The following is a 20454-nucleotide window of genomic DNA, read 5'->3' on the forward strand; positions in this document are numbered from 1 at the left end:
GGGTAGAGAAACAGAGAGGGTAGAGAAACAGAGAGGGTAGAGAAACAGAGAGAGGGTAGAGAGAAACAGAGAGGGTAGAGAGAAACAGTGAGGGTAGAGAGAAACAGAGAGGGTAGAGAGAAACAGAGAGGGTAGAGAAACAGAAAGAGGGTAGAGAAACAGAGAGAGGGTAGAGAAACAGAGAGAGGGTAGAGAAACAGAGAGAGGGTAGAGAAACAGAGAGAGGGTAGAGAAACAGAGAGGGTAGAGAAACAGAGAGGGTAGAGAGAAACAGAGAGGGTAGAGAGAAACAGAGAGAGGGTAGAGAAACAGGGAGGGTAGAGAAACAGAGAGAGGGTAGAGAAACAGAGAGAGGGTAGAGAGAAACAGAGAGGGTAGAGAAACAGAGAGAGGGTAGAGAGAAACAGAGAGAGGGTAGAGAGAAACAGAGAGGGTAGAGAAACAGAGAGAGAGTGGAGAAACAGAGAGAGGGTAGAGGAACAGGGAGAGGGTAGAGAGAAACAGAGAGGGTAGGGAAACAGAGAGGGTAGAGAAACAGAGAGAGGGTAGAGAAACAGAGAGGGTAGAGAAACAGAGAGAGGGTAGAGAAACAGAGAAAGGGTAGAGAGAAACAGAGAGGGTAGAGAAACAGAGAGGGTAGAGAGAAACAGAGAGGGAAGAGAAACAGAGAGGGTAGAGAAACAGAGAGGGTAGAGAGAAACAGAGAGGGTAGAGAAACAGAGAGAGGGTAGAGAGAAACAGAGAGGGTAGAGAGAGAGAGAGGGTAGAGAGAAACAGAGAGGGTAGAGAAACAGAGAGGGTAGAGAAACAGAGAGAGGGTAGAGAAACAGAGAGGGTAGAGAAACAGAGAGAGGGTAGAGAAACAGAGAAAGGATAGAGAGAAACAGAGAGGGTAGAGAAACAGAGAGAGGGTAGAGAGAAACAGAGAGGGAAGAGAAACAGAGAGGGTAGAGAAACAGAGAGGGTAGAGAGAAACAGAGAGGGTAGAGAAACAGAGAGAGGGTAGAGAAACAGAGAGAGGGTAGAGAAACAGAGAGAGGGTAGAGAAACAGAGAGAGGGTAGAGAGAAACAGAGAGGGTAGAGAGACACAGAGAGGGTAGAGAGAAACAGAGAGGGTAGAGAAACAGAGAGAGGGTAGAGAGAAACAGAGAGGGTAGAGAGAAACAGTGAGGGTAGAGAGAAACAGTGAGGGTAGAGAGAAACAGAGAGAGGGTAGAGAGAAACAGAGAGAGGGTAGAGAGAAACAGAGAGGGTAGAGAAACAGAGAGGGTAGAGAAACAGAGAGGGTAGAGAAACAGAGAGAGGGTAGAGAGAAACAGAGAGGGTAGAGAGAAACAGTGAGGGTAGAGAAACAGAGAGGGTAGAGAAACAGAGAGGGTAGAGAAACAGAGAGAGGGTAGAGAGAAACAGAGAGGGTAGAGAGAAACAGTGAGGGTAGAGAGAAACAGAGAGGGTAGAGAGAAACAGAGAGGGTAGAGAAACAGAGAGAGGGTAGAGAAACAGAGAGGGTAGAGAAACAGAGAGAGGGTAGAGAGAAACAGAGAGAGGGTAGAGAGAAACAGAGAGGGTAGAGAAACAGAGAGGGTAGAGAAACAGAGAGGGTAGAGAAACAGAGAGAGGGTAGAGAGAAACAGAGAGGGTAGAGAGAAACAGTGAGGGTAGAGAGAAACAGAGAGGGTAGAGAGAAACAGAGAGGGTAGAGAAACAGAAAGAGGGTAGAGAAACAGAGAGAGGGTAGAGAAACAGAGAGAGGGTAGAGAAACAGAGAGAGGGTAGAGAAACAGAGAGGGTAGAGAAACAGAGAGGGTAGAGAGAAACAGAGAGGGTAGAGAGAAACAGAGAGAGGGTAGAGAAACAGGGAGGGTAGAGAAACAGAGAGAGGGTAGAGAAACAGAGAGAGGGTAGAGAGAAACAGAGAGGGTAGAGAAACAGAGAGAGGGTAGAGAGAAACAGAGAGAGGGTAGAGAGAAACAGAGAGGGTAGAGAAACAGAGAGAGAGTGGAGAAACAGAGAGAGGGTAGAGGAACAGGGAGAGGGTAGAGAGAAACAGAGAGGGTAGAGAAACAGAGAGGGTAGAGAAACAGAGAGAGGGTAGAGAAACAGAGAGGGTAGAGAAACAGAGAGAGGGTAGAGAAACAGAGAGAGGGTAGAGAAACAGAGAAAGGGTAGAGAGAAACAGAGAGGGTAGAGAAACAGAGAGGGTAGAGAGAAACAGAGAGGGAAGAGAAACAGAGAGGGTAGAGAAACAGAGAGGGTAGAGAGAAACAGAGAGGGTAGAGAAACAGAGAGAGGGTAGAGAGAAACAGAGAGGGTAGAGAGAGAGAGAGGGTAGAGAGAAACAGAGAGGGTAGAGAAACAGAGAGGGTAGAGAAACAGAGAGAGGGTAGAGAAACAGAGAGGGTAGAGAAACAGAGAGAGGGTAGAGAAACAGAGAAAGGATAGAGAGAAACAGAGAGGGTAGAGAAACAGAGAGAGGGTAGAGAGAAACAGAGAGGGAAGAGAAACAGAGAGGGTAGAGAAACAGAGAGGGTAGAGAGAAACAGAGAGGGTAGAGAAACAGAGAGAGGGTAGAGAAACAGAGAGAGGGTAGAGAAACAGAGAGAGGGTAGAGAAACAGAGAGAGGGTAGAGAGAAACAGAGAGGGTAGAGAGACACAGAGAGGGTAGAGAGAAACAGAGAGGGTAGAGAAACAGAGAGAGGGTAGAGAGAAACAGAGAGGGTAGAGAGAAACAGTGAGGGTAGAGAGAAACAGTGAGGGTAGAGAGAAACAGAGAGGGTAGAGAAACAGAGAGAGAGTGGAGAAACAGAGAGAGGGTAGAGGAACAGGGAGAGGGTAGAGAGAAACAGAGAGGGTAGAGAAACAGAGAGGGTAGAGAAACAGAGAGAGGGTAGAGAAACAGAGAGAGGGTAGAGAAACAGAGAGAGGGTAGAGAAACAGAGAGAGGGTAGAGAAACAGAGAAAGGGTAGAGAGAAACAGAGAGGGTAGAGAAACAGAGAGGGTAGAGAGAAACAGAGAGGGAAGAGAAACAGAGAGGGTAGAGAAACAGAGAGGGTAGAGAGAAACAGAGAGGGTAGAGAAACAGAGAGAGGGTAGAGAGAAACAGAGAGGGTAGAGAGAGAGAGAGGGTAGAGAGAAACAGAGAGGGTAGAGAAACAGAGAGGGTAGAGAAACAGAGAGAGGGTAGAGAAACAGAGAGGGTAGAGAAACAGAGAGAGGGTAGAGAAACAGAGAAAGGATAGAGAGAAACAGAGAGGGTAGAGAAACAGAGAGAGGGTAGAGAGAAACAGAGAGGGAAGAGAAACAGAGAGGGTAGAGAAACAGAGAGGGTAGAGAGAAACAGAGAGGGTAGAGAAACAGAGAGAGGGTAGAGAAACAGAGAGAGGGTAGAGAAACAGAGAGAGGGTAGAGAAACAGAGAGAGGGTAGAGAGAAACAGAGAGGGTAGAGAGACACAGAGAGGGTAGAGAGAAACAGAGAGGGTAGAGAAACAGAGAGAGGGTAGAGAGAAACAGAGAGGGTAGAGAGAAACAGTGAGGGTAGAGAGAAACAGTGAGGGTAGAGAGAAACAGAGAGAGGGTAGAGAGAAACAGAGAGAGGGTAGAGAGAAACAGAGAGGGTAGAGAAACAGAGAGGGTAGAGAAACAGAGAGGGTAGAGAAACAGAGAGAGGGTAGAGAGAAACAGAGAGGGTAGAGAGAAATAGTGAGGGTAGAGAGAAACAGAGAGGGTAGAGAGAAACAGAGAGGGTAGAGAAACAGAGAGAGGGTAGAGAAACAGAGAGGGTAGAGAAACAGAGAGAGGGTAGAGAGAAACAGAGAGAGGGTAGAGAGAAACAGAGAGGGTAGAGAAACAGAGAGGGTAGAGAAACAGAGAGGGTAGAGAAACAGAGAGAGGGTAGAGAGAAACAGAGAGGGTAGAGAGAAACAGAGAGGGTAGAGAGAAACAGAGAGGGTAGAGAGAAACAGAGAGAGGGTAGAGAAACAGGGAGGGTAGAGAAACAGAGAGAGGGTAGAGAAACAGAGAGAGGGTAGAGAGAAACAGAGAGGGTAGAGAAACAGAGAGAGGGTAGAGAGAAACAGAGAGAGGGTAGAGAGAAACAGAGAGGGTAGAGAAACAGAGAGAGAGTAGAGAAACAGAGAGAGGGTAGAGGAACAGGGAGAGGGTAGAGAGAAACAGCGAGGGTAGAGAAACAGAGAGGGTAGAGAAACAGAGAGAGGGTAGAGAAACAGAGAGGGTAGAGAAACAGAGAGAGGGTAGAGAAACAGAGAGAGGGTAGAGAAACAGAGAAAGGGTAGAGAGAAACAGAGAGGGTAGAGAAACAGAGAGAGGGTAGAGAGAAACAGAGAGGGAAGAGAAACAGAGAGGGTAGAGAAACAGAGAGGGTAGAGAGAAACAGAGAGGGTAGAGAAACAGAGAGAGGGTAGAGAGAAACAGAGAGGGTAGAGAGAGAGAGGGTAGAGAGAAACAGAGAGGGTAGAGAAACAGAAAGAGGGTAGAGAAACAGAGAGAGGGTAGAGAAACAGAGAGAGGGTAGAGAGAAACAGAGAGGGTAGAGAAACAGAGAGGGTAGAGAAACAGAGAGAGGGTAGAGAAACAGAGAGGGTAGAGAAACAGAGAGAGGGTAGAGAAACAGAGAGAGGGTAGAGAAACAGAGAAAGGGTAGAGAGAAACAGAGAGGGTAGAGAAACAGAGAGGGTAGAGAGAAACAGAGAGAGGGTAGAGAGAAACAGAGAGGGTAGAGAAACAGAGAGAGAGTGGAGAAACAGAGAGAGGGTAAAGGAACAGGGAGAGGGTAGAGAGAAACAGAGAGGGTAGAGAAACAGAGAGGGTAGAGAGAAACAGAGAGAGGGTAGAGAGAAACAGAGAGGGTAGAGAAACAGAGAGAGAGTGGAGAAACAGAGAGAGGGTAGAGGAACAGGGAGAGGGTAGAGAGAAACAGAGAGGGTAGAGAAACAGAGAGGGTAGAGAAACAGAGAGAGGGTAGAGAAACAGAGAGGGTAGAGAAACAGAGAGAGGGTAGAGAAACAGAGAGAGGGTAGAGAAACAGAGAAAGGGTAGAGAGAAACAGAGAGGGTAGAGAAACAGAGAGGGTAGAGAGAAACAGAGAGGGAAGAGAAACAGAGAGGGTAGAGAAACAGAGAGGGTAGAGAGAAACAGAGAGGGTAGAGAAACAGAGAGAGGGTAGAGAGAAACAGAGAGGGTAGAGAGAGAGAGAGGGTAGAGAGAAACAGAGAGGGTAGAGAAACAGAGAGGGTAGAGAAACAGAGAGAGGGTAGAGAAACAGAGAGGGTAGAGAAACAGAGAGAGGGTAGAGAAACAGAGAAAGGATAGAGAGAAACAGAGAGGGTAGAGAAACAGAGAGAGGGTAGAGAGAAACAGAGAGGGAAGAGAAACAGAGAGGGTAGAGAAACAGAGAGGGTAGAGAGAAACAGAGAGGGTAGAGAAACAGAGAGAGGGTAGAGAAACAGAGAGAGGGTAGAGAAACAGAGAGAGGGTAGAGAAACAGAGAGAGGGTAGAGAGAAACAGAGAGGGTAGAGAGACACAGAGAGGGTAGAGAGAAACAGAGAGGGTAGAGAAACAGAGAGAGAGAGAGAAACAGAGAGGGTAGAGAGAAACAGTGAGGGTAGAGAGAAACAGAGGGTAGAGAGAAACAGAGAGGGGTAGAGAGAAACAGAGAGAGGGTAGAGAGAAACAGAGAGGGTAGAGAAACAGAGAGGGTAGAGTAGAGAAACAGAGAGGGTAGAGAAACAGAGAGGGTAGAGAAACAGAGAGGGTAGAGAAACAGAAAGAGAAACAGAGAGAGGGTAGAGAGAAACAGAGAGGGTAGAGAGAAACAGTGAGGGTAGAGAGAAACAGAGAGGGTAGAGAGAAACAGAGAGGGTAGAGAAACAGAGAGAGGGTAGAGAAACAGAGAGGGTAGAGAAACAGAGAGAGGGTAGAGAGAAACAGAGAGAGGGTAGAGAGAAACAGAGAGGGTAGAGAAACAGAGAGGGTAGAGAAACAGAGAGGGTAGAGAAACAGAGAGAGGGTAGAGAGAAACAGAGAGGGTAGAGAGAAACAGAGAGGGTAGAGAGAAACAGAGAGGGTAGAGAGAGAGAAACAGAGAGAGGGTAGAGAAACAGAGAGGGTAGAGAAACAGAGAGAGGGTAGAGTAGAGAAAAAGAGAGAGGGTAGAGAGAAACAGAGAGGGTAGAGAAAACAGAGAGGGTAGAGAGAAACAGAGAGAAACAGAGAGAGAGGAGGGTAGAGAAACAGAGAAAGAGAAACAGAGAGGGTAGAGAAACAGAGAGAGAGAGAAAGAGAGAGAAAGAAACAGAGAGAGAGAAACAGAGAGAGTGGAGAAACAGAGAGAGGGTAACAGGGAGAGGGTAGAGAGAAACAGAGAGGGTAGAGAAACAGAGAGGGTAGAGAAACAGAGAGAGGGTAGAGAAACAGAGAGGGTAGAGAAACAGAGAGAGGGTAGAGAAACAGAGAGAGGGTAGAGAAACAGAGAAAGGGTAGAGAGAAACAGAGAGGGTAGAGAAACAGAGAGAGGGTAGAGAGAAACAGAGAGGGAAGAGAAACAGAGAGGGTAGAGAAACAGAGAGGGTAGAGAGAAACAGAGAGGGTAGAGAAACAGAGAGAGGGTAGAGAGAAACAGAGAGGGTAGAGAGAGAGAGGGTAGAAACAGAGAGGGTAGAGAAACAGAGAGGGTAGAGAAACAGAAGAGGGTAGAGAAACAGAGAGTAGAGAAACAGAGAGAGGGTAGAGAAACAGAGAGAGGGTAGAGAAAAGAGAGAGGGTAGAGAAACAGAGAGAGGTAGAGAGAAACAGAGAGGGTAGAGAAACAGAGAGAGAACAGAGAGGGGTAGAGAGAAACAGAGAGGGTAGAGAAAACAGAGAGAGGGTAGAGAAACAGAGAGAGGGTAGAGAAACAGAGAGAGGGTAGAGAAACAGAGAGAGGGTAGAGAGAAACAGAGAGGGTAGAGAAAAGAGAGAGGGTAGAGAGAAACAGAGAGGGTAGAGAGAAACAGTGAGAAAGAAACAGTGAGGGTAGAGAGAAACAGAGAGGGGTAGAGAAAACAGAGAGAGGGTAGAGAGAAACAGAGAGAGGGTAGAGAGAAACAGAGAGGGTAGAGAAACAGAGAGAGGGTAGAGAAACAGAGAGAGGTAGAGAGAAACAGAGAGGGTAGAGAAAACAGAGAAGGGTAGAGAAACAGAGAGGGTAGAGAGAAACAGAGAGGGTAGAGAAACAGAGAGGGGTAGAGAAACAGAGAGAGGGTAGAGAGAAACAGAGAGGGTAGAGAGAAACAGAGAGGGTAGAGAAACAGAGAGAGGGTAGAGAGAAACAGAGAGGGTAGAGAGAAACAGAGAGGGTAGAGAAACAGAGAGGGTAGAGAAACAGAGAGAGAGAAACAGGGAGGGTAGAGAAACAGAGAGGTAGAGAAACAGAGAGAGGGTAGAGAGAAACAGAGAGGGTAGAGAAACAGAGAGAGGGTAGAGAGAAACAGAGAGAGGGTAGAGAAAACAGAGAGGTAGGAAACAGAGAGAAAGAGAACAGAGAGAGGGTAGAGAAACAGAGAGAGGGTAGAGAGAAACAGAGAGGGTAGAGAGAAAGAGAGAGGGTAGAGAAAACAGAGAGGGTAGAGAAACAGAGAGGGTAGAGAGAAACAGAGAGGGTAGAGAAACAGAGAGAGGGTAGAGAGAAACAGAGAGGGTAGAGAAACAGAGAGAGGGTAGAGAGAAACAGAGAGGGTAGAGAAAAGAGAGAGGGTAGAGAAACAGAGAGGGTAGAGAAACAGAGAGGGGTAGAGAAACAGAGAGAGGGTAGAGAAACAGAGAGACAGAGAGAGGGTAGAGAAAACAGAGAGGGTAGAGAAACAGAGAGAGAAACAGAGGAGGGTAGAGAAACAGAGAGAGGGTAGAGAAACAGAGAGAGGGTAGAGAAACAGAGAGAGGGTAGAGAGAAACAGAGAGGGTAGAGAGACACAGAGAGGGTAGAGAAACAGAGAGAGGGTAGAGAGAAGAAACAGAGAGAGGGTAGAGAAACAGAGAGAGGGTAGAGAAACAGAGAGAGGAGAGAAACAGAGAGGGTAGAGAAACAGAGAGAGGGTAGAGAAACAGAGAGGGTAGAGAAACAGAGAGAGGGTAGAGAGAGGGTAGAGAGAAACAGAGAGGGTAGAGAGAAACAGAGAGAGGGTAGAGAAACAGAGAGAGAGAAGGGTAGAGAGAAACAGAGAGGGTAGAGAAAGACAGAGAAAGGAGGGTAGAGAAAACAGAGAGGGTAGAGAAACAGAGAGAGGTAGAGAAAACAGAGAGGGTAGAGAAACAGAGAGAGAAACAGAGAGGGTAGAGAAACAGAGAGAGGGTAGAGAGAAACAGAGAGGGAAACAGAGAGAGGTAGAGAAACAGAGAGGGTAGAGAAACAGAGAGAGGGTAGAGAAAACAGAGAGGGTAGAGAAACAGAGAGAGAGGTAGAGAAACAGAGAGGGTAGAGAGAAACAGAGAGGGTAGAGAAACAGAGAGAGGGTAGAGAAAACAGAGGGGTAGAGAAACAGAAACAGAGAGAGGGTAGAGAAACAGAGAGAGGTAGAGAGAAACAGAGAGGGTAGAGAAACAGAGAGAGGGTAGAGAGAAACAGAGAGGGTAGAGAAACAGAGAGGGTAGAGAGAAACAGAGAGGGTAGAGAAACAGAGAGGGTAGAGAGAAACAGAGAGAAACAGAGAGAGGGTAGAGAAACAGAGAGAGGGTAGAGAAACAGAGAGAGGGTAGAGAAACAGAGAGAGGGTAGAGAGAACAGAGAGAGGGTAGAGAAAAGAGAGAGGGTAGAGAAACAGAGAAGAGAAACAGAGAGAGGGTAGAGAGAAACAGAGAGAGGGTAGAGAGAAACAGAGAGGGTAGAGAGAAAGAGAGGGTAGAGAAACAGAGAGAGGGTAGAGAGAAACAGAGAGAGGGTAGAGAGAAACAGAGAGGGTAGGAAACAGAGAGAGGGTAGAGAGAAACAGAGAGGGTAGAGAAACAGAGAGGGTAGAGAAACAGAGAGGGTAGAGAAACAGAGAGAGGGTAGAGAGAAACAGAGAGGGTAGAGAAACAGAGAGAGGGTAGAGAGAAACAGAGAGGGTAGAGAGAAACAGAGAGGGTAGAGAAAAGAGAGAGGGTAGAGAGAAACAGAAACAGAGAGGGGTAGAGAAACAGAGAGAGGGTAGAGAGAAACAGAGAGGGTAGAGAAACAGAGAGAGGGTAGAGAGAAACAGAGAGGGTAGAGAAACAGAGAGGGTAGAGAAACAGAGAGGGTAGAGAAAACAGAGAAGAGAGAGGGTAGAGAGAAACAGAGAGGGTAGAGAGAAACAGAGAGGGTAGAGAGAAACAGAGAGGGTAGAGAAACAGAGAGAAGAGAAACAGAGAGAGGGTAGAGAAACAGAGAGGGTAGAGAGAAACAGAGAGGGTAGAGAGAAACAGAGAGAGGGTAGAGAGAAACAGAGAGGGTAGAGAGAAACAGTAGGGTAGAGAGAAACAGAGAGGGTAGAGAGAAACAGAGAGAGGGTAGAGAGAAACAGAGAGAGGTAGAGAAAACAGAGAGAGAAACAGAGAGGGTAGAGAAACAGAGAGAGGGTAGAGAGAAACAGAGAGAGAGAGAAACAGGAGGGTAGAGAAACAGAGAGGGTAAGAGAAACAGAGAGGGTAGAGAAACAGAGAGGGGTAGAGAAACAGAGAGGGTAGAGAAACAGAGAGGGTAGAGAGAAACAGAGAGGGTAGAGAAACAGAGAGGGAGAGAAACAGAGAGGGTAGAGAAACAGAGAGAGGGTAGAGAGAAACAGAGAGGGTAGAGAGAAACAGAGAAGAGAGAAACAGAGAGGGTAGAGAGAAACAGAGAGAGGGTAGAGAAACAGAGAGGGTAGAGAAACAGAGAGAGGGTAGAGAAACAGAGAGAGGGTAGAGAGAAACAGAGAGGGTAGAGAAACAGAGAGAGGGTAGAGAGAAACAGAGAGAGGGTAGAGAGAAACAGAGAGGGTAGAGAAACAGAGAGAGGTAGAGAAACAGAGAGAGGGTAGAGGAACAGAGAGAGGGTAGAGAGAAACAGAGAGGGTAGAGAAACAGAGAGGGTAGAGAAACAGAGAGAGGGTAGAGAAACAGAGAGAGAGAAACAGAGAGAGAGAGAAACAGAGAGAGGTAGAGAAACAGAGAGAGGGTAGAGAGAAACAGAGAGGGTAGAGAAACAGAGAGAGGGTAGAGAGAAACAGAGAGGGAAGAGAAACAGAGAGGGTAGAGAAACAGAGAGGGTAGAGAGAAACAGAGAGGGTAGAGAAACAGAGAGGGTAGAGAGAAACAGAGAGAGGAGAGAGAGAAGAGAAACAGAGAGAGGGTAGAGAAACAGAGAGAGGGTAGAGAAACAGAGAGAGGGTAGAGGTAGAGAGAAAACAGAGAGAGGGTAGAGAAAACAGAGAGGGTAGAGAGACAGAGAGAGGGTAGAGAGAAACAGAGAGGGTAGAGAAAACAGAGAGAGGGTAGAGAAACAGAGAGGGTAGAGAAACAGAGAGAGGGTAGAGAAACAGAGAGAGGGTAGAGAGAAACAGAGAGGGTAGAGAAACAGAGAGAGGGTAGAGAAACAGAGAGGGTAGAGAAACAGAGAGAGGGTAGAGAAACAGAGAGAGGGTAGAGAGAAACAGAGAGGGTAGAGAAACAGAGAGGGTAGAGAAACAGAGAGAGGGTAGAGAAACAGAGAGAGGGTAGAGAAACAGAGAGAGGGTAGAGAGAAACAGAGAGGGTAGAGAAAACAGAGAGGGTAGAGAAACAGAGAGAGGGTAGAGAGAAACAGAGAGGGTAGAGAAAACAGAGAGGGTAGAGAAACAGAGAGGGTAGAGAAAACAGAGAGGGTAGAGAGAAACAGAGAGGGTAGAGAAACAGAGAGAAGAAAAGAGAGGGTAGAGAAACAGAGAGGGTAGAGAAACAGAGAGAGGGTAGAGAAAAGAGAGAGGGTAGAGAGAAACAGAGAGAGAGAAACAGAGAGAGGGTAGAGAAACAGAGAGGGTAGAGAAACAGAGAGGGTAGAGAAACAGAGAGGGTAGAGAGAAACAGAGAGGGTAGAGAAACAGAGAGAGGGTAGAGAGAAACAGAGAGGGTAGAGAAACAGAGAGGGTAGAGAAACAGAGAGGGTAGAGAAACAGAGAGAGGGTAGAGAGAAACAGAGAGGGTAGAGAAACAGAGAGAGGGTAGAGAGAAACAGAGAGGGTAGAGAAACAGAGAGAGGGTAGAGAAACAGAGAGAGGGTAGAGAAACAGAGAGAGGGTAGAGAAACAGAGAGAGGGTAGAGAGAAACAGAGAGAGGGTAGAGAAACAGAGAGAGGGTAGAGAAACAGAGAGAGGGTAGAGAAACAGAGAGAGGGTAGAGAGAAACAGAGAGAGGGTAGAGAGAAACAGAGAGGGTAGAGAAACAGAGAGAGGGTAGAGAAACAGAGAGAGGGTAGAGAAACAGAGAAAGGGTAGAGAGAAACAGAGAGGGTAGAGAAACAGAGAGAGGGTAGAGAAACAGAGAGAGGGTAGAGAGAAACAGAGAGGGTAGAGAGAAACAGAGAGGGTAGAGAAACAGAGAGAGGGTAGAGAGAAACAGAGAGGGTAGAGACACAGAGAGGGTAGAGAAACAGAGAGGGTAGAGAAACAGAGAGAGGGTAGAGAGAAACAGAGAGGGTAGAGAAACAGAGAGAGGGTAGAGAGAAACAGAGAGGGTAGAGAAACAGAGAGAGGGTAGAGAAACAGAGAGAGGGTAGAGAAACAGAGAGGGTAGAGAAACAGAGAGAGGGTAGAGAAACAGAGAGGGTAGAGAGAAACAGAGAGGGTAGAGAAACAGAGAGAGGGTAGAGAGAAACAGAGAGGGTAGAGAAACAGAGAGGGTAGAGAAACAGAGAGGGTAGAGAAACAGAGAGAGGGTAGAGAGAAACAGAGAGGGTAGAGAAACAGAGAGAGGGTAGAGAGAAACAGAGAGGGTAGAGAAACAGAGAGAGGGTAGAGAAACAGAGAGAGGGTAGAGAAACAGAGAGGGTAGAGAAACAGAGAGAGGGTAGAGAAACAGAGAGAGGGTAGAGAAACAGAGAGGGTAGATAAACAGAGAGGGTAGAAAAACAGAGAGAGGGTAGAGAGAAACAGAGAGAGTAGAGAAACAGAGAGAGAGTAGAGAGAAACAGAGAGAGGGTAGAGAGAAACAGAGAGGGTAGAGAAACAGAGAGAGGGTAGAGAGAAACAGAGAGAGGGTAGAGAGAAACAGAGAGAGGGTAGAGAAACAGAGAGAGGGTAGAGAGAAACAGAGAGGGTAGAGAAACAGAGAGAGGGTAGAGAGAAACAGAGAGGGTAGAGAAACAGAGAGGGTAGAAAAACAGAGAGGGTAGAGAAACAGAGAGGGTAGAGAGAAACAGAGAGGGTAGAGGAACAGAGAGAGGGTAGAGGAACAGAGAGAGGGTAGAGAGAAACAGAGAGGGTAGATAAACAGAGAGGGTAGAAAAACAGAGAGAGGGTAGAGAGAAACAGAGAGAGTAGAGAAACAGAGAGAGAGTAGAGAGAAACAGAGAGAATAGAGAAACAGAGAGAGGGTAGAGAGAAACAGAGAGGGTAGAGAAACAGAGAGAATAGAGAAACAGAGAGAGGGTAGAGAGAAACAGAGAGGGTAGAGAAAAACAGAGAGGGTAGAGAAACAGAGAGAGGGTAGAGAGAAACAGAGAGGGTAGAGAAACAGAGAGAGGGTAGAGAGCAAAGTCAGAGGAGGTGCTTTGAGCTCCAGCACATTTCTCCGTTTTAATAAACAACTTTCAGTTGTCCGAGCCGGATCAATAGAGTGCAGATTGTTTCAGAGTAGAGGGTCACTGATTCCAAATGGAAACATTTCTTATTACTTATCTAGGCAGGCCTGCGCGGAGCAGAGCAAGAGCAAGGCCCAGTGCGGTACACTACCTGCTGGGTCTTTCTGCAGCTGAGGTTGGGTGGGTGGAAGGACACGATCTTCACACACTGCTGCTTGGGGCTCCACAGCCAGCCGTTCTTCTCCTCCGCTCGCCGGCAGGAGGACCTCCTGGTACACCTGGAAAAACACCAACGCCCATCAGCCACTGCTCTCCGTCCAGCTGGTCACACGTGACTTCCTGTCTCACAGTGACCTCTGACCCCTCTCGTCTGAGGGTTATTAGCTACCGTACCGATGGACAGAGTCACTTATTCAGTGTATGGCCCTAACCAAAAGACGGACTGCTCTCGGGGCCACATACATCGAGAAGTAGCACAGAAACACAATTGGGGGGGGCAAAGTTCTGGGACTGTCAACCATAAAACACTAGAGCAACTCCACAGATGGAGGCAAGGGCTGTTTAGAGGGACACGGGAGAGAGATACGCTGACCTGGATCTCTGCAGGACATGATTAGGAGCACACAGAGTGTGCGGCTTTCCTGCGTTTTTCTTACCTGCCCTCCAGAACACACCAGCCACAGTAGGGGTCTCGTGTGGAGACACAGGACTGGCAGTCTGTTTTCAGATGGCACGCCTGCACTGGCACCTTGGTGATCTACAGCAGTAGTACACAGACACAAACAAGAGACGCAAACATGTCAGGACTGGGGGTCTGTCGGGACACTGAAATGTCTGTGACGTTGAAATTCACTTTAAAACTGGCACCTTGGAGATCTATAGTATCACACTGTCAACAACACGAACACTAACAGCATGAATGCCTCTAACTGGGATAAACACACAGGGGCTGTCCCTTTCTCTCTACAGCAATGACAATAACACTGACAAACGGTGGAACTGTCGGGAGGTCGGTACAGAACTTCCTGGAGGACTGTACAGAATGGCAATGGAGGACTGTACAGAACTTCCTGGAGGACTGTACAGAACGGTAATGGAGGACTGTACAGAACTTCCTGGAGGACTGTACAGAATGGCAATGGAGGACTGTACAGAACTTCCTGGAGGACTGTACAGAACGGTAATGGAGGACTGTACAGAACTTCCTGGAGGACTGTACAGAACGGTAATGGAGGACTGTACAGAACGGTAATGGAGGACTGTACAGAACGGTAATGGAGGACTGTACAGAACGGTAATGGAGGACTGTACAGAACGGTAATGGAGGACTGTACAGAATGGTAATGGAGGACTGTACAGAATGGTAATGGAGGACTGTACAGAACGGTAATGGAGGACTGTACAGAATGGTAATGGAGGACTGTACAGAATGGTAATGGAGGACTGTACAGAACGGTAATGGAGGACTAAGAACGGTAATGGATAACTGTACAGAACGGTAATGGAGGACTGTACAGAACGGTAATGGAGGACTGTACAGAACTTCCTGGAGGACTGTACAGAATGGTAATGGAGGACTGTACAGAACGGTAATGGAGGACTGTACAGAACTTCCTGGAGGACTGTACAGAACGGTAATGGAGGACTGTACAGAACGGTAATGGAGGACTGTACAGAACTTCCTGGAGGACTGTACAGAACGGTAATGGAGGACTGTACAGAACGGTAATGGAGGACTGTACAGAACGGTAATGGAGGACTGTACAGAACGGTAATGGAGGACTGTACAGAACGGTAATGAAGGACTGTACAGAATGGTAATGGAGGACTGTACAGAACGGTAATGGAGGACTGTACAGAACGGTAATGGATAACTGTACAGAACGGTAATGGAGGACTGTACAGAACGGTAATGGAGGACTGTACAGAACTTCCTGGAGGACTGTACAGAATGGTAATGGAGGACTGTACAGAACGGTAATGGAGGACTGTACAGAACTTCCTGGAGGACTGTACAGAACGGTAATGGAGGACTGTACAGAACGGTAATGGAGGACTGTACAGAACTTCCTGGAGGACTGTACAGAACGGTAATGGAGGACTGTACAGAACGGTAATGGAGGACTGTACAGAACTTCCTGGAGGACTGTACAGAACGGTAATGGAGGACTGTACAGAACGGTAATGGAGGACTGTACAGAACTTCCTGGAGGACTGTACAGAACGGTAATGGAGGACTGTACAGAACAGTAATGGAGGACTGTACAGAATGGTAATGGAGGACTGTACAGAACGGTAATGGATAACTGTACAGAACGGTAATGGAGGACTGTACAGAACGGTAATGGAGGACTGTACAGAACGGTAATGGAGGACTGTACAGAACGGTAATGGAGGACTGTACAGAACTTCCTGGAGGACTGTACAGAACGGTAATGGAGGACTGTCCAGAACGGTAATGGAGGACTGTACAGAATGGTAATGGAGGACTGTACAGAACGGTAATGGAGCACTGTACAGAACGGTAATGGATAACTGTACAGAACGGTAATGGAGGACTGTACAGAACGGTAATGGAGGACTGTACAGAACTTCCTGGAGGACTGTACAGAATGGTAATGGAGGACTGTACAGAACGGTAATGGAGGACTGTACAGAACGGTAATGGAGGACTGTACAGAACGGTAATGGAGGACTGTACAGAACGGTAATGGAGGACTGTACAGAACTTCCTGGAGGACTGTACAGAACGGTAATGGAGGACTGTACAGAACGGTAATGGAGGACTGTACAGAACTTCCTGGAGGACTGTACAGAACGGTAATGGAGGACTGTACAGAACGGTAATGGAGGACTGTACAGAACTTCCTGGAGGACTGTACAGAACGGTAATGGAGGACTGTACAGAACGGTAATGGAGGACTGTACAGAACTTCCTGGAGGACTGTACAGAACGGTAATGGAGGACTGTACAGAACTTCCTGGAGGACTGTACAGAACGGTAATGGAGGACTGTACAGAATGGTAATGGAGGACTGTACAGAACGGTAATGGAGGACTGTACAGAATGGCAATGGAGGACTGTACAGAACGGTAATGGAGGACTGTACAGAACGGTAATGGAGCACTGTACAGAACGGTAATGGAGGACTGTACAGAACGGTAATGGATAACTGTACAGAACGGTAATGGAGCACTGTACAGAATGGTAATGGAGGACTGTATAGAACGGTAATGGAGGTGGGTACAGAACTTCCTGGAGGACTGTACAGAATGGTAATGGAGGACTGTACAGAATGGTAATGGAGCACTGTACAGAACGGTAATGGAGCACTGTACAGAACGGTAATGGAGCACTGTACAGAATGGTAATGGAGGACTGTATAGAACAGTAATGGAGGTCGGTACAGAACTTCCTGGAGGACTGTACAGAATGGTAATGGAGGACTGTACAGAACGGTAATGGAGGACTGTACAGAACGGTAATGGAGGACTGTACAGAACGGTAATGGAGGACTGTACACAATGGTAATGGAGGTTGGTACAGAACTTCCTGGAGGACTGTACAGAACGGTAATGGAGCACTGTACAGAATGGTAATGGAGGACTGTACAGAACGGTAATGGAGCACTGTACAGAATGGTAATGGAGCACTGTACAGAATGGTAATGGAGGACTGTACAGAACGGTAATGGAGCACTGTACAGAATGGTAATGGAGCACTGTACAGAATGGTAATGGAGCACTGTACAGAATGGTAATGGAGGTCGGTACAGAACTTCCTGGAGGACTGTACAGAATGGTAATGGAGGTCGGGACAGAACTTCCTGTAGGATTGTACAGAATGGTAATGGAGGACTGTACAGAATGGTAATGGAGGACTGTACAGAATGGTAATGGAGGACTGTACAGAACGGAAATGGAGGACTGTACAGAACGGTAATGGAGGACTGTACAGAACGGTAATGGAGGACTATACAGAACGGTAATGGAGCACTGTACCTTTTTCTCGGTGGTGATATACAGGTGGCTGTGGCCGGCATCAAAGAAGAGGTTTTTGTTGACTCGTTCCCCCGTGGTGTCCCCTGGTGATCTGCTGTACACCTCTGGGTTGGTGGTCAGATGCACCTGCCAGGCAGAAACAGACAAACAACAGTCAACAATGAACCCACACTAGGCTCCTTCTCAACACACGCTGGGCTCATTCAATGGGGCACAGCACAAACAACAAAATAATCTGTCCACCAGCAACTCCCTCTATCATAGCATCCGCCCGTAGCCCCTTTACCTTGTATGGCTCCCCTACATCTCCCCCAGCACCACATTTTGTACACCTCCCCGAACGCCCCTTTTCCACACCACACGTCCTGTTCTCCTTACCTTGTACACCTCTCCCAGGCTGTTCCCCAGGAAAGCGATAGTGTGGTCGTTCTCCACGGCGACGGCCACAGCGGTCAGTATGCTCATCCTGGTGATGACCACCTCTGCCTGCAGGGCAAACTCTGGCTTACTGGCCAGCGGAGCTGGAAGGAAGTCCGCCCCACACTTAAAGTTGTTCAGCGTGTCTTTCTGCAGGGGGGGGGGGAGAAGAGATAGGAGATATACTAGGTCCCTTAGCGGGGCAATCTGCGGTTGCCACATATTTTTTGGGACGTATAAATTATAAATGAATGATGTATCCATTGATTCTTGAAGAATATAACTTGTAAATGCCTCGTGAGCTTAGTTCAACTGTCGTACCCCATCGGAACCCAACATTTAAGCTCGTTTAACTCCAATGTTTCAAAACATTGCAAATGTAAATCTCTTTTTTGTTTTTACATGGTGGCCGGTCAGACCTGACAACCACAGCTCTGTGCATGAATCTGAGAATGGTTACATTTCCCCAGGCCTTTTACTAAAACAGAGGTGGGGTGTCCACGTTGTTATTATTTCAACAGCAGATTATCTTTTTAAAGCCATCTATCAAGGGAAAGAGATGAGTGATACAGCCTGCAGGATCCCTTCAGACCCCCCCCCCCCCACCCCTGAACACAAAGGCCTGAAATCCAACCCGAACGTGTCATATCTTTGCATTATTGATTAAAGGGAGAGAAGAAAAAAATGGTTTCAAATCACTGACTCTCTTTCTCCTCTTCTAACGCGCCGTTTGATGTGGATGGCAAAGGCTGCGCTACTTACATCAATGCGGGAGGTGCAGAACTCGTCTGTCTTGGAGGAGTAGGGGATGTCCACGGCTGGGGTGCCGGCGATCTTGCCCGAGTCGCTGTAGCAGGCGCTGATGAGGTCCACCAGCCTCTCGTTGATGGCCTTTAGAGGGTACATGCACAAGGCCGAGTCAGCGCTGTCATCGTAGGGACTGGCCACCATGAACAACACCTTGTGCCAGGGGAGTACTTGACCATACTGGCCCGACTCCGTCATCCCCCGGGCCAGCTCTTTACCTGGGGACGCCACATAGGCTGCCTGCACCTTGTTGTACCTGTTCCCCGGGCCACAGTTGAGCTGCAGCTCTGTGTAAGAGTAGTAGTGAGGGTCGTCCTCACACAGCCGAGACACGAAGGTGAAGTTCTTGTTATCGGTGCTTCCCATGGTCCTGGAGAACAGGAAGTAGACAAAGCCCTCCTCTTTGAAGGCGTGGCGGAAGTCGTGCAGGTACTTGGGCACGAAGGGCGTGGCCTGCACGGTGGACGCCTCGACGATGCTCTCGAACACCACCCAGTCGCGGTAGTCCTGGAGGATGCGGGTGCTGATGAGCTTGGAGCTGTCCAGGCTGCCGTAGCCCTTCCCCACCAGGAACACATTGAACGCGTTGCCGTCCTTAACGTACGTAGACATGACGCCCACCACGGCCACCCCGTCCTCGATACTAGCCACGTAGGTCCTCTCGCCCTTCGAGTCGCTGTAGTACAGCTGCTGCTCCACGTTGGTCAGGTTGAGGAGGGAACAGATACCCCGGTAGCGGGAGCCACAGACGATGAGCGAGCCGTTGGCCGGGTGCACCAGCAGCAGCTTGTTGACGTTAGGGCTGGGCTTGGTGTCCTGGCAGGCCGAGACGGGCGGGGTGCAGGTGCGGGCGTCCTCCCTGGGGCCCGTCTCGGCGCGGGCCTCCTCGCGCAGCGCTGCGTCCAGCTGGTAGATGGTGTTGACGGCGCCCAGGTAGACGCGGCCGCTCCGAGGGTCCTGCACCACGTTGTTGATGGCCGTTTTGGAGGGGAAGTCCAGGACCGCCTGCTCCTGCAGCGGGCCCCCGGCTGCAGACAGGCAGAACAGGAGGAGCAGGGGGAGGAGAGGAGCGGCCTGGACCCAGCTCGCCATCTCTGGATGAGAGAAGAGAGAGAGACAGAGAGAGAAAGAGAGAGAGAGAGAGAGAGAGAGAGAGAGAGAGAGAGAGAGAGAGAGAGAGAGAGAGAGAGAGAGAGAGAGAGAGAGAGGAGGGAGAGGGAGAGGGAGAGGGGGTAAGTGGTGATACACACCGGTTTCATCGGTTGAAATGCTGTGACGGCATCATATCACCTAAAGCAGCGGTTCCCAACTCCGGTCCTCCAATACCTCCAACAGCACAGGATGTTGTTGTTGCCCCGGATGAACTCACCAGATTCAACTCCTTGAGGGCTTGATGGTTAGTTGACAAGTTGAAGCAGGTGTGCTTGTCCGGGGCTACAGTAACAACGTGTACAGTTAGGGGTACTCGAGGATCGCAATTGGGATCCACTGACGTAAGGCATCACATTTGAGAGCAGCATAACGGTGAGTTTAGAGGTACTGCATCGTGGCACAGCGAACAAGCAGGTGTTATGATGACATGGGTCGGCCCAGAGGGTCCTCAGTCATGAGGTTGGGGTCGGGTGGGAGGGAAACCCCTGAATGTAATGCACGTCAATGGACATCTAGAAGCAGGTCAATCTGAAAAGCATCCTCGCTCAACGATGCCCGTCCGTGTTCCAGTTACTCACGTTGAAGAAGGATGCTTCGTATCAGGATGAATGAGATCGTAAACGTCGATCGGATACACTTTACAGAGAAACTCCCAGGGCTGAGTAGAATATGGCCAAGAACTAGATCGCAGAGCCGTAGTTTGAAATCAAACAATGGCAGTCGACAGAGCAGGGCAGAAATCCACCATGTTCCTTCTCTGCTGTTTTTAGAGGAAATGCAATATGTGCAGGAAGCTGATTTCTTTGTTAAATGGAGGGATATGATCACACGGCACCATTTGATACACAAAAACAGCCGCACACTTCCAAACAGCAGGTGGCAAAGACACCTACCTCCCGCGCTGCTGATTGCCCACCGCTGTGGTTAATGTCGAGCTGCAGGTGGGTGAATCTGCAATGGCCCACCTCTGTGACTATTGTTCTCGCACGCACGCACGCACGCACGCACGCACACACACACACACACAGACACACAGACACACACACACACACACACACACACACACACACACACACACACACACACACACACACACACACACACACACACACACACACACACACACACACACACACACACACACACACACACACACACACACACACACACACACACACACACACACACACACACACACACACAGATATGGTTCTGCTCATTTCACCTAGGCAGTTAAGCCCATAGCCACACTCGTCAAATTGAAAATCCCTGATGAAGCTTCCCGGGAAGAAGGAATGCAGCCTGTG

The 20454-nt window shown here is 48.5% G+C and overlaps 1 protein-coding gene across 4 annotated transcripts in view; it reads right to left on the bottom strand.

The window, feature by feature from the left end:
* Positions 1 to 20454, bottom strand: part of plxnb2b (plexin b2b) — a 198274-nt gene that overhangs the window by 34127 nt on the left and 143693 nt on the right. For all 4 annotated transcript variants that reach the window (XM_046354171.1, XM_046354180.1, XM_046354188.1 and 1 more), the window contains 5 exons: positions 17951 to 19089; positions 17150 to 17338; positions 16772 to 16897; positions 13426 to 13526; positions 12921 to 13047 (listed from right to left, as the gene is read on the bottom strand). In XM_046354171.1, coding sequence (XP_046210127.1) covers positions 12921 to 13047; positions 13426 to 13526; positions 16772 to 16897; positions 17150 to 17338; positions 17951 to 19087 — 1680 coding nt within the window. In that variant the 5' untranslated portion in view covers positions 19088 to 19089. The remainder of the gene's footprint in view (positions 1 to 12920; positions 13048 to 13425; positions 13527 to 16771; positions 16898 to 17149; positions 17339 to 17950; positions 19090 to 20454) is intronic.

Source organism: Oncorhynchus gorbuscha, linkage group LG01 (genome assembly GCF_021184085.1).
Source record: "Oncorhynchus gorbuscha isolate QuinsamMale2020 ecotype Even-year linkage group LG01, OgorEven_v1.0, whole genome shotgun sequence".
NCBI classification, from domain to species: Eukaryota; Metazoa; Chordata; class Actinopteri; order Salmoniformes; family Salmonidae; genus Oncorhynchus; species Oncorhynchus gorbuscha.